General features: G+C 25.8%; 1 protein-coding gene across 2 annotated transcripts in view; it reads right to left on the bottom strand.

Moving 5' to 3' along the window:
- Positions 1-6,040: 6,040 nt before the first annotated feature.
- The window catches only part of LOC113553741 (cationic amino acid transporter 2), an 88,228-nt gene continuing 78,779 nt past the window's right edge, over positions 6,041-15,489 (bottom strand). The window contains exons 13-14 of one of the 2 annotated variants that reach the window (XM_026957240.1): positions 10,847-10,974; positions 6,041-8,894 (exon numbers count right to left, since the gene is read on the bottom strand). In XM_026957240.1, coding sequence (XP_026813041.1) covers positions 8,551-8,894; positions 10,847-10,974 — 472 coding nt within the window. In that variant the 3' untranslated portion in view covers positions 6,041-8,550. The remainder of the gene's footprint in view (positions 8,895-10,846; positions 10,975-15,489) is intronic. The other variant, XM_026957239.1, reaches the window with a different exon arrangement.

Raw genomic sequence — 15,489 nt, forward strand, 5'->3', positions numbered from 1 at the left:
GACGTGCACTGGCTTATCTTTTATTTATATAAAAGATGAAAGTTTAAAGTTTAAACAAAAATATGCATAGTAATACAAATTAAGAGATGGGTACTTTTGAGGGTATAAAACAAGACGTTGGAAGTTATAAACACTAGGTAACGTTATGACGTGTTATATAAAAATTCGTAATAATATTTTTCAGGAAATCCACACGATTTTTTTTTTAAGTTTTTTACATTTTTATCATCACTGCTATAAAGGTGCTTGAGATTTTTTTGAAGAAAATAAATACAATTTTTATATAATACGGTACGATAAACAGAAAAACCGATCGTAAATTATGGCGAGTGGTCGTGCAATAGCTTTGACCATAACGTCTTTGATCCTGACAAAATTTCATATTTTAGAATTTTCGAGATCACAAATCGGAAAATAATATAACTTGTAGCGTAATGTATCAATGTTAACAATTTTTTTCTTTCTAAGCTGACAGAAAAAAGCAACCATTAAAATAGATATTCTGTCACGACGAATGTGAAACCGAAAAACTGTTATCCTATAATAAATTGCACATACTGTAACTTTTATATGCTCACAATGTCATAATATATGATAAGCAAGTGACTTATTTAAGGGTAGGTGTTTGGGGGGGGGGGTTTGGCTTTCTCCGGGTCGGTTTCTATTTGACGCGTCAACGATATTCGATTTCGTCGTGGAAAAAATGCGATGCTAAGTTGCTAAAATCGCTGTTGAGCGTCCTATCCATCACGAATTTATGTCAGTGGTTATATATTTTAATCAACCAATAGGATAAAGGAACATATTCAGGAACGTTTTATACGCGCTCGAGGGCGTAAATATTATTATATAGTACGTAGCGTCGCAATATACAAAGGTCGATGTATATTAATCAACGTCAGACGACGAAAAATATTGAATTAACCGACGATAATACGTATGCGCGTTTAACGACGTCGTACACTCGAAAATAATATCTTGACTGTCGGTAATAATTAAATTACGAACGCGTGTACGTAGGTACATGCTATAATATTACGCTCGAGATACAAGTTTTTTAATTAATATTAAACGATCGCGTTCCAGCAGCATAATAATATTATAGCAATGTCAAAACATTAAACGGCCAACTCGTATTAAAATATAATATTATTATTCACGATAACGCGATAATTTATTGGAATTTAATAATAATATATTATTATGTTACAATATTACGTTTGTCTCTAAATCCGTTTCAACATAATATTCTGATATTATACTGTATTTACCGTATACTGTATTTTCGTATCCCGTTCATTCGGTTTTAGTACGAATTTGGCCGTTACTGTTGCTTGCACACAACTTGCTTTATCCGTCTGACAGTCATAACGTTGTTTCTACGTGAGAAAAAAAATATGAATTTAAAGTAAAATATTTACTAAACATTTATTCAGTCCGGCGCGGAGTTTAAAACATTTTTACTATCTCCCTTGCGTCGTATAATATTACAACTCGTATATTATGTTTCGTTCTGTAAATTATTGTTATTTTAACGTAGTATCTCTGTCATTTTCATTCATTTACGTATCCATACGAATGGCTCAAACAAATCATTACATTTTAACACATTTCCATTTGGCAAAAACATCGAGAAAACGCGAACGATTAATTAATAATTAAAATGTATACTGACGGAATAACGCAGAGGCTGCAACGGGACGAAGAGTAGGACTCATTTCGCTTTGTCCGTTACACCGTAAAAGCCAGAGGTCATTTGTTTTTTTATGATTAAGCTGTATTTTTTTTTTTTTTTTAAAGTTTTGTTTTAGGTTATTACAACTAACTATTTTTTGTTCTTCACTTTAACTTAATTAATTAATTAATTTTTTTATTTTATTTGATTATTTTTGATTCTGTGCATAGGTGGATTGATGTATTGACTATGCTGTTGTTTGTGTATTTATTAAATATATAATATACTGGTTCATTATATCGGGAACCACTCAATATTTAATATTTATACATTTTTTTGAACAAATTTTGTTTACATAATTTCTAATCAAATTATGCAAATGATGTATTTAAATAATATTTTTTACCGTTATAATTTTTAAAGTATTCTAATTTTAAATGACAACATACATTGAAATTTCATAGTCTGAAGTTCTTAGGCAGAATGTTTTTTTGGAGTATTTCGACAAATACATAACAATTAAATTAGGATGAGTTGTTTATGAATTATAAATATTTAAATTATTAATAAGCTGAGTAATACCCAAACTAACATTTTATTAAGTATACCTTTGACCTTTTCACTCTATTCCTATAAGCTTTGAATACTTAGAATTCAAAATTAATCACTCAGAAAAGTAAAAAATTATAACGATAAAAATATTGAAAAATTTTGTTTTATTTTGATTATAAATTATGTAAAAAAATATTTTCAAAACTATAAATACATTTTAAAATATTGAGTTATTCGATAAAAAAACCAATTTGTAATATATACATACTATTATTGAGTATCTACCATCACTGTTTAAACAAGTTGAATTAAGTAAAAGAAAAAAACCTGAAATTTTTACATGAAATCAGTCTAAATCGTTTTTTTTATTTTTGGCTATATTTTATTAATAAAATAAATCAATAACTGTAGAGCCTTGATGTTTTTCTGAGTTTTTTTAAAGATAAGATATTTTTTTTTTTTATTTATGTGTGATAAAATATTTTCTTTGTAAAAAGCTTGAAAATATGATATAAATATATTATAAAAGATTATACACATTAAGTTCTTTTAACTTGATTTAAAAAAAAAGTTTAGCTTAAAACGAGACATATATTTCTGATGAGCGATCGAAGTATAAGTTATAACAAAATTGGATATACAAATGTAGAATAATCATTTATGGTTTTTTTTTTTAACAAATATTATTCGTGACTAATACGAATATTTGCCATTACATAAAATATTATTATTCACTCTACACGTTATTGAAAATATTTAGATTAATATATATATTTTATACAACAAACCCACCTACACAAGGCTGTTATTTTGATCAATAATTTTGGTTACATATAAATATATAATTCGTCAAAATGCATAAGCGTTTACAGTTTAGGTATGAGTGAAACGCACATATTTATGGAACGCTTATGAAAAATAAAAATCTTTTTAATACCAAATATATCTATATAATTTATATTTGCAATCATAACCATTGCTTGAATTGGAAAAAAAACTAGAAGGGGGACTCAGCGGATGTTGGATGAATGAGCGTTCCATACAAAATTTACTGTCACATTACCGTCTGAGGCAAACTGCCCCACACCTCCTATAACGGCTATAACCACATATGAACCCAAAAAAATCATTAATTATACAAAAATATTTTAAAAGAAAGAAGCACTTATTTATTTATTACATTATAATTTATAAACATAAAATCCATAAAATATAATATCTATTACCTATGGCATAATCACAGATATATGTTTATGTTTCTGTGTGATAATTTCTTATGACTATATTTTACGGTAAAGAATTTTATGGCTATAGGTATATTCTGCATCAGAAAAACTGATGATTTACAAATTCATTATGGTAAATGTTGCAATGTTGCGTTCCTAGCGTTCTGTTTCAATCAAATAAATAGAAGGGGTACACTAAAAAAAAATTTAAAAAAGAGGAGGGACCCTCCCACGACCCCCCAAATTAAGCACAATTTTAATTTTTAACACGTCAAGACACAACATTATACGCTCTTTGATATTGTTCAGCCCAAGCCGTTCGTGTTATATTATTAAACATTATAAGTAAATAAGAAATAGTTTAGTACAAATAAATAAGCAGTATTTGCTATATTTTTTAGCCAATGTATCTTAATTACCCGGCTATACATAAATTAATTTTAATTATTTCGTTTGCGACAGTGGATAGTACGCTTTATATGTAATCTGCTTCTATTTATGGATCTACTATTTGAATAACACGATATTTCCTTTTACAAAATAGGTGCACGTAAATAATATTTTACATAATGTGTTTGTTTCTTAAATTTCTTTATTATTTATAATAATTAATAACGATTATTAGGTAACATTTTCAAAAGTCTGATAAAAGACGTAATAATAATAATAATAATAATATTAGAAAAACAAATCAAAGATAAACAGTTTAAAAGTTTACAACTATTTTATATAATATTATATATATTATATTTTTTATTTATATGTATAATATAAAGTGTATAATAACAATTGTTCTTTTAAACAACATTAAATGCTCGTATATAATATATATATATATATATATAGATAGATATATAGATAATATTATATGCAAATGCAATATATAAAGACGTGAAGGATTATAATAATAATAATAATAATAATAATACTTGAGGTTATAGATAACCATTAATCTATATAATATAAATATTATCTTTACAAGACGCATTAGTGTTAAATCATTTTTTTTTTATTTTTTGAAGACACTGATAAATCAATTAGACACACTATTTACGAATTGATATCATGTGATCAGAGCTACATTTTTGATTGGGTGCAAATTTTAATTGAAAAAAAGTATAACAAAAAAAGTAAATAAATATTCATACTCACGGTATGGTTTGTAAAAAATTAAAAAACAAAAATATAAATAGTGATACAAATTGAGTTTAGACGGTATTTTTATATTCTCAACTAACTGATTGCAAATTATTTTATGTTAAATATTTTTTATAATACTATTTATCATCATTTGAATATTGTGTTTAGGAAGAAAAATAAATGTCAAAAACTTGTTTTGACTATTCTACAATAAATGGTGTAGCAAAATGAATTGGTTTTTTAATTGTTTTTAATAAATCGATACAATTGTAATATTATTTCCTTACAATTTAAATAGTATATTAAATGAAAAAACAAACCCAGAAATAACAAAAGTATTGTTAATGTATTATTATTTTTTTTTTTTTTTTTTTTTTTAACATTTGCGACAAAGAGAACTGACGATCTAATTATATAAATTGGCACATAATATTAATAACGATTTCAATTTTATTTTAAAAGTCAATCAAAACTTACTCGCGTATAAGTAAATTAAATTATAAAAATGTGTATATGTTTCACCCTGGTAAGAAACTAAATTTGTTGAGAAAATAAACGTTGTTACTTTATATAATGTACACCGTTCGGTATATCCTGCACTGTCATTAAATTGTTTACATAACGTATTTGTTTAATCAGCTATTTAATCATTTTAAATACATTAAATGCAGCCTTATCTAATCTCACTGCAGTCGTGTGTTAATCATGAAAACACCATAAAACAACATTGGGTATTTATATAATTGTATAGTTGTATGTCATTTATTTCTAACCACAGTTTTAGATATTGTATTTGCCTAAGCAAAGAGCCTTGAAATAAATATATTTTATAAATCTCAGACTTGAAAAACCAATTATCCGCACTACGACCATTTAATTTCAGAATAGCAAATAATATCATAATATTGAACCAGTGTTGAGACATTTTTCTTATCTCCATTTTTAATATTCATCATCAGTAAGATTATTTTTAATTTTGTATACTTAGAAGTAAATGATAAATAGTAATTATAACAATAATACATTATGATATAAAAGTAACAAATATTAAACAAACAATAAAAAAAAAATATATAACAAATATAATTATAATAAAAGTAATAATAATAGTAATAATAATAATTATAATAATGATAATGATAATGATAATTATATTTATAATAATGGTAACCGAACTAAATGTACGTATAATCTTAAAATTGGCATCAGATTAATGGCACTGTGAGATTAATCGTATTGGAAATCCTGAATTTTATACTTGTTTCGTTTACAATATTGTACTTGCTGTGCAGTTTTCCAATTTAGTAAAAAAAAGGTAAAAAAAAAATTTAAGAATAATAATTTCCGAAAAATTACAAATAAATATTTTTCTTAATAAACATTATCGTACGCATATGTTCTAATATTTTAATATTATTTTGTTGTGTAATTAAGGCACGTAAAACAATTTAAGAAAAAAATGCAATGATTTCCGTTACAATAATATAATATTTCAATTTTATAGATAATTATTATAATATACAGCATATACAATGTTGTGTTTCATAATAATAATAATTGTAGATGAAGATTTGAACCTTTTGCGCAACAACGTCAATTTTGAAAGCGTATCATATAATATACTAACATTCTAGGGACTATGAGTAATACTTAAACACGCTCTATAATATATTACTAAGAATTTATGAAGTAAATAGTAAGTTTATAATGTAATGTAAGTTTCAAAATATACATATTACCTGTTCACGTACTAATAGGAAAAACCACTATAATTAATATATTTATTTAATATCTAAGTTAGGAGTATAATATAATTTGGTCGCCAACAGACAACGAAGAGAAATTATTCCAACAGTGACTTTATAGCCCAAACCACTTGCGATGGGGTGTGGTCTTTGTTGTCGACCTTTCGACTAATTTACGTGGATTTCCTGCTTATAACATATCCCACTTATATCCCCGCTTATAATTTTATAATATTATACAATTTCTCATCGTGTAGACACGAAATGATAATCTCTTATTCTCCGTCTATTTTTCTATTGCTGACGACCATTGAAAAAAAGGACTTCTATAATTATATCCAATCAAATACTAACATAATAATTATTTAACAAATTTAAAACATTTCAAATTATTTTACGTTACAATTCGATAAAACCAGTCTTGCCACAACAATAAAACAAACAAATATTGTTTTGTTAACATATATAATAAAAATGTATATATTATATATATATATATATATATTTTTATATAAACCATAATGTAATATGTTAATTTAATATAATATTATGTCCAACCTACGGGAGAAACCATTGGCTATTTGAAAACGATTTCGGGATTACATAAGTTCACCTGCAATACCGTTGTGGATACGATGTGGACCAAGAGGAGGATTTTTTCGACGAAATCGGCAGCCTTCCAATAAAATATTATAACTGAATATAATAGGGACGAAATAACGTAACCGGATGTCAGGGCCCGATATAAAATATGAATTATAGTACGTCAAACAATTAAAAAAAGACAACTGAAAAGCTTTTTGCGTTTTAATATTAATCAATACCATACACGTACACACTCATATTATATTGAGCGTATAGGCATGCCTTACTGCTTCTCGTTCGAGTGCGTATATAATATAGATAGAAATCCTTCATCAAACGAAAACGACCATTGTCGAACATTTGAATTGTCGACGGTTTATTTAAACGTGTTGAAAATATATTATTGATTTGTCAGTTATAGGTAGGCGGGTAGATATAGGCAAAGTTTGTCCACCTCAGTTGTATATTTTAATCCAAGGGACAGCGTAACGATATCGTATACGTTTAGCTACAGAACGATATCCGCGTAATGTCGAGCGATCTGCAGATATACGAGTAGTTAGTTACTACAGTTACTTTTTTTTTTTTTTTTTTATAATTTGAAAATTGAAATAAACAAATGTTTTTACTGTTATCGCGAGTTACAACGAAATATTTTGTATAATATAATACTATATTATAGTCAACTGGTAATCTTATTATAATATGTGAGTTTTGAACAATAATGAACATAGTAAACGAATTAAAATCGATAAAGAATAGAGAGATCATCGGTGTGTGTAGTAATATTCGTGTCACGAATGCATTTTGTAAACTTTTCGAACCATGTGGCTCAATTTAACCGTAAAAACGAGAGAAACCATTTTAACTTGTGCTCATAATAATTGCCAACATAATTTACTATCATTTGTCGTAGCGAATTTCGACTAAGAATATCACTAATACGCAGACTCGCAAAGGCAACGAATATTGAATTATTATAATTTTAGTTATACGTTTGAGACGAAACAAGAAAAAAAACTGAAGAACGACAATTGAAGGGGTGGGTGGGCAGGTAATAGCTTTTACATACGCTATGACGGTGTGCGTAATTATAAAGGAATTAGTATATAATGGAGTTAAGTTAATGTTAATCGCCACGAGAGACATGATTGGACGCGAGTTCAAAAATAAATTAACGGCGTACTGAATCATACTTTTGAATGCATACCAATATACGAGCCCCGACGATGTGATGAGAATAGCTCAAATAGTTCAAAACTTTTTCGATCCAATTCGTCCGTTAATACAGGACATTTTTTTATGTTTCACAGTTAAAATATATTATATAATATCGATAATAGTAGCTAGGTAATAGAATATATTAAAAACATCACGCGTATTAAACGTGTTATAAATAACATAATAGTATAGTGTATTATAGTCATTTTGGTAGCCCAAAGAATTGATTTTGTAACCGTAATAATATAATTATAAGTTTATAAGTAGTTATTATTATTGTTATTTTTTTTTTACATCCCTATTTACACACAACGTTATTGAAGTCTCGGTGTCGAGTCGACAAAACGTTTATTATTTTTAATTTAATTTTTTTTTTTTTGAATTTTGAATTTTTTGGTCAGTCAATCTAGTCTTCCCACTTCGGGAATGCGGACGGTGACACAAACAAATTACTGTCCTTGTTGGCGGGTAGCGGTTCTAAGTTAGTAGGCCTTTTCGGTTCGGTCTTCTCGTCGACCACTGCTGCAGTGGAACAAGCCGCAGTAGAACTGACGCTGGCGGAAGTAGTGGTAGAAGTGGAGGTGGTGTTAGCGGAAGTCTTCGCCGAAGCCGCGGCTTGCGGTCGATTATTTTGTGGTTTTGTCAATGTCGTCGTTTGCGATTTCATTTTCAGTTCAATTCTCTCATCCTCGTCCACCCGTGGTTCCAACGTGCTATGCTTTATACCGTAATAGAAGTAAACAAATAGACCTGTAAACATTACACAGAATTATAATATTATATATTATCATACTTTGTCGTTTGTATAATGCAACTTAAATGTTTGTGCATGTTATATAATTGTGTATCAGGGGTCAATGTATTTATGGGTACTGTAATCACTTTTTTATATGATCGAATTTCCATTCATATAAGTTATTGTAAAATTCTGAAATTGAGTATAATTATTAATTTAATCACCGTCGTGATTCGTGATCATTTACTAATTAATTAGAAATTAATTTTTACTGCACAGGATATGATTTATTTACGATTATTTATATTTAATTATTCTACTTCCTATAAATTAATCCATTGTTTGTTGAAATGAAGTTCGTGATTATTAATTTTCCTATGTTGAATTTGTTTTAGTTGTATAATTAATAAACTATACACGTATGAAACGATGTGTCCAAAAAAAAAAAAAAAAAATATTGGTTGAATTACAGGTATTACCGAAAATTGAATTTCGTCCGCAATTTTTTGGTTCTAGGTTCAACACGCAACAGTCCGAGTAATATCCACAAAAAATGTTTATCAATATAAATAATTTGGAACTATTTAAGTTTTCTAATTAGGATGCTCCAATTCTACAACTTGTTGGATACTTTATATGGTTTTATATATATTTCACTAAACGCTATAATATTCAATAAAGCTGAAAATTAAATTTACCCTTCCTTTATAACGACCTAATTTTAAACTTTTAAAATTAAAATATATTTATTAATAATGGAAGTTGATAACATTTTAAGTGTGAAAAACAAATAGCAATAAGTTGTTATGACTATAAATTTGCTTTTCATAAGTGTTTGTTAATATTCAAAGATGGCCGTAATCAAAGCGTACACTTAAATCTCATTTATGTAAATGGTTGTTCTCAATCTGTTAAGACGATAAAGGAACATTTATACATTTTAATTATTATTGGAGATACAACTTAAACCATTTGTTGATAACCTACAGACGAAATATAATTTTAAAATGCTACATGGATGCGGCAGTGTGATTTTCCAAGCTATCCATGTAAAATTCTCGACCCCACCGGTGTTCAGTTTTATGAATACATACAATTTATTTTAAAGTAATTTTTCCTATTGTTGGAAACTACAAAACGAAATATCGGCTTTTTTGTATACTTTATACATATTTTCCTTTGACTAAAATGTATTTAAAAGCTGATGATAACAAAAAAATCCATATTATAATAAACAAACCATTTTAAAAGATTATAAATATACAGCTTTTACAGTTGTACGTTTTCCATCATTGAATGATGATTAAGTATAATATTTCTAAAAAATTTTGTGGCTAATAACAAATCATAATACAAATGTACAGAAATAAATGACTAAAAGTTCAAATTTTTGTATGCTATTAGTTTATTAGTATGACAAAACTACGAACATTTACAAATATATATAAATGTGATTTATAGTACTTATATTTTTAATTGTATTGAATTGACATACCTACCATTTCTTAAAACGGTTAAAAAAAAATTGATATTAATAAATTACTTGTTCTACGTAGCTACAAATTTAAAAATAACAAATCAATTAATTAAATTCACTGAAATAAACATTTGTTGAATAAATAATAAAAGAATATATTATTGTATAAACATTAAAAACGTAAAAACATACGAATTCATTTTTTCAGAATAAATAATAAAGTTTTATAAACTTTATTATTATTTATTCAAAAATAAATTATATCTGTTTCAACTAAAATTTGAAATTTGCAAAGTAGTTTTAAAGTTAAACAAAAAATAATTAGCAATATCATTTATAGCTAGGTTAGGTTAAGTAATTAAATTCAGTTGGATTCAATGAAATTAATATTTTACTTTAAATTTAAAACATGTTATTCGAATGTTCTATACCACAAACTAAATTAATATATTCTGATACAAACAATGTTATAGTATATGTTATACATACCAATTGAAACCCAGACGATTATTCGAAGTAAAGTCATTGAGCTCAGCTGAAATATCAAGTACAAATTGACGGCAATTGAGAATGACGGTACGAATGGAACCCATGGTGTTTTGAAGACGAGTATTTGTCTGTAAAATTAGAATAAAAAAGTATAAATGATTTCAAATGTATACAAACGATACAAATATAATATGTTTTGTATTTGTTTAATAACAGGGTTGTTTTTTTAAACCCTTTTTATGGTTATATTCCATGCATTTCAAAAAACTTTAATTGAAAACTAGACGATAAATCGTAAAATTATATTAATTATTATAAATTGGTACTTAATTTTACAATACAGTATTATACGCCATAAGATATTTTAAAGGCCATTAGTTGAATAAAACTAAAATCAATAATGTTAATATTATTTTAACCATTATTGTTTATTCATAAGTCACCGCTATTATAACACAATTTTTAATACTTTATAGAAAAATTCAAATATATAACAATATTATAATAACTTAGCTTTTTTGTGGCATGTCAACAAACTGGGCTAGTATAATAAATTATGACGATTCGTTAAAAAATAAGAAATAAATGAATTTATTAGTCATAAAATATTTGACATTTAAAAAAAAAAAAACATTTTCAAGGGTTACTATGAGAATATTATAATTACTATTATGGGGTTTGTGTTTTTAAGCATACTCCAGACGTGGACAATTAAGCACGATGCGATACTTGCAAATAAATATCATTACAAACGTACTCTATAGCTTTTTTATACTGTTACATAATATAATACAGAATATATTGATACGCATATTCATCACCGATAAACCAGAAAAAAATTAAATTATCTTTAATAAGTGACTTGAGATTTCATACGGCAATAAATAATTTTTTTTAAAGAAATTTTGATGATTCATGTAGTTTATTATGTATGTTTTTAGATACGTTTTTTTTAATATATATTACTCAAATACATATACATATCTGATGGCAATACATATTTCTATAAAAAAAATATGAATAGTGTATCATTATTATTATATTATGAATGATAAGTGTTTGTACTAAACCAGGCACGACTGATATAAATTTATAAATGTATTTTGTATACAATATTTTTATGATTAGAATAAAATAATATCAATAACAAAGTATTTTTAATTTCAACAGTAACAAGACAAGTCCGAATATAATAAAAATACATACGAAATATAATATCTACTCAAAGTTCATTTAATGATGCTGTGTAGACAAAAAAGGTGGAATTCTATAATATTATATTTTTCTGGCCTGACATTTTTACAACCTTCTTCGTAGCGGGTGATAATCAAATAAAAAAAAAATATATTGTCGAAACATGAAGTTTAATATTATATCACAATGATGTCCGTTATTATTAGACATCAAGTTTTTCCAAAACATTGGACACTCCCGTTTTTTATGATAATTTTACTAGTGATTTTTTTTTAGTTAAATAATATAAGTTTTAATTGCGAATTGTTATAATAATTTAATAACTTGTATGACAGTTAATACATTTAGAATACAATGAACTTGAATTTTAGATCAAAATATTTTATACACGATTTTATTTATAAATACGTTTCATATATATTATACATTATTAATTAATAGATATTTTATGTTTACAAAACAAGTAATTGGGTCATGTGGGTTTTAATTAAAATTTGTATAAAATCGTCCCTCGAAACTAATAAATAAAGCATGGTTAACTATTTGGCTTACTTTTCGAATTTTTTTTTATATATATGTTTCCCATTCCCTACGCGAACATTAAATTTTTATAGCCACATTGTAATCTCCATTTTCGACAACAAAATTTTTACTTGTGATATTAAAGTGAAATACGTGACAGAAAAATAAATAAATAAATCGTCTGAACGTGAGTAATTTGTATTGAGTTTGTGACGGCTTTAATTCGAATGAACTGCAACGGTTCCGTAGTAAATAATGCCGATGGCTAGATATTTTGTATTTTCCATAATAGGGTACATATGTTGGTATAAAATATTATTTTTAAACACAAAAATAATAATTTATAATTTACACAACATGAAAATATAAAGACACAGTAACTGTAAATACATTAATTATAATAACACACCAAGATCTTACACAAGGATAATATTGAGTTACATAGTATCACAACTCATTTTAATCTATAAGCCAATTATTTAGAGACAATTTTTTCCTTGTTTTGGGATATTTTGGATTCTGAAAGAGATGATGAAAGTATTAATTTCACAATAATATATGTTTTTCCTTGTGTTTGTCAACATCTTTTGGGATGGTAAAACAAGCATTTTCAATTTTGAAGTAGGTTTAAGATGGAACATTGGAATATTATTAGTACTATAGCAGGTCAAAAATAAAATTCCCCATAAAAATAACCAAAAAAAAAAACAAAAAAAAAAAAGGAAAAGGGGAATTTTTACGTAAATATAATATTAACGTATAATATACAGTATACAATATTCAATTAAATCGATTATATTTTTATACTGTAACTCAAAAACGAATAACAGTAGAAATATTTAAATTTGTCGCCAAATATGACGTATGCTAGTATTTACTATAGTATTATGTTATATAATTTTCTAAACATATTTAGTGTTTACTATTTTTGAACTATTTATATACATTTAACATTTGTTCTTAGTTTTTTGTCCATAAATAATTATTTCCCGAGTCAAAATTCTTGAACATTGCTTAATTTAAAATTTGAATTATAACGGGAAGTATTATTGTAATTATTTTATAATTGTATCGTATTATTATCCTCGTATTTGGTATTAATTATATACCACCAAGTTAAGTATATTAAGTAAAATAATTTGTATTTTGTATTTTTAAATTATAGGTACACCTTGACCAGTATTTTAAGTATAGTATTAGTTTACACGAAACTATTTAGATGTCAACAGATATGACGATCGAAAGTCGTGTTAACCCCAAACCCTCGTTGAAGAGTGAAAAGAATCAAAATATATTTCCATTTCGTATAGAGGTGAATCGAATTCAATTTATTATTAAGGTCAAACCAAACAATATTGTAGAAACGTTATTAATGTAACTTTATATAAGAAACTTGCATTTATTCTTTGAAGAACCGCACATTTACTTAGAAACCGTGATTGAGTTGAAGCTAAACTTTAAGAGAACATCTTGATCTGACATAAATTATTATTAAATAGCCTCTGGAAAATTATTTTCCTCTTTTTTTTTTATAAACGGAACGTGCAATGCTATATTATAATTTTCAACTATCATAATGAACATAACAAAATGTAGAAAGTATGTTATATATACAATCAATATTATTTTATACCAATATTTGTATAGTTTGTAACAATTATTTATAATATTTTAATCAAGACATTTCGTAAAACGCCCATACAAATATCCAATTATAATATGTATCCGAACGTTATAATTCCCATGATCCCATGTACGAACGCGTGTTAAATATAATTACTAATATACATTATCGACACCAAAAAGTGTGACAGAAGGCGTGTAGATTTGAAATATTTACACACGTGACATGCTAATATTTTAGAAAGGGTTTCGAAACCATTATAAAATTGCATTTGTAAGGAGTAACACACTGAGTTCTTTGAGGGATTCTTGGCTAAAATAATGATGCATAATTTTAATTTAAAATACATTTCTAGGAACAACTTTCTTAAAATTAATTAATCAAATCAAATTATTCTCATGTTTCAAAGTTTCGTAACAAATTAAAGACAGACATATCGAAATAATAATTTAATTTTAATTTTATAGCGTTTATTATATAATATATTATGACATATAATATGCATATGCTTTTTGCGATGCTAATAATTTAAGAAATAACTGTTAGTCGATAACTAAAATACTACCGAATATTATAAAAATATTGTTGTCATTTTAAAAAAAAATGTCTATAAAATATGTAAATTGTTTGAACTATTTTAAGTGATATTATATAATAAGGTTTATGTTTTAGTTTTTATTTTTCACAATTTTATACTATTTGAATATTTGATGAGATATAATCTAGGTTTGATTATACGTACTATAACCTATAGTTCACCATTTTATCACGACCATATTAATATTACACATATTAAAATGTTTATTAAGTACAAAATAATAGAACTTTTCAAGATGCGGTGAGGTCTCCGTGTTATCACAATCTGGACCACAGATGATATTTCAAATAAGTAATAATTGTAAAATCAAATGTACGACTAATAAATGTGCTTGTTGTGCTAGAAATTAAATATATTTTAATTCAAAATGATACAGCAATTTGATATGTTAAAATTAATTAGATTCGTGAATAATTTAGATTATTATAAATTTATAAATTTATAATTGAGTTTATATACACAAAATATTACCACTGTGACTGTATAGTATGAATTATGATACTGTCTAATAAAGAGCATCATTTTTATTTATCATCATAATATTATATACTATTAAATATTCACATTTTTGGACAGTTGAGTAACTTTTCTTACATTTATAAGACATTGTAAGAATGTGCTTTTTACATAAACAGGTGGAATATACTGTATTATATATTTAGTTGGAAGTAGATTTCAGACAAATAAATAAAACTTTAAAATTAC

The sequence above is a fragment of the Rhopalosiphum maidis genome, chromosome 2 (assembly GCF_003676215.2).
Source record: "Rhopalosiphum maidis isolate BTI-1 chromosome 2, ASM367621v3, whole genome shotgun sequence".
Lineage (NCBI taxonomy): Eukaryota > Metazoa > Arthropoda > Insecta > Hemiptera > Aphididae > Rhopalosiphum > Rhopalosiphum maidis.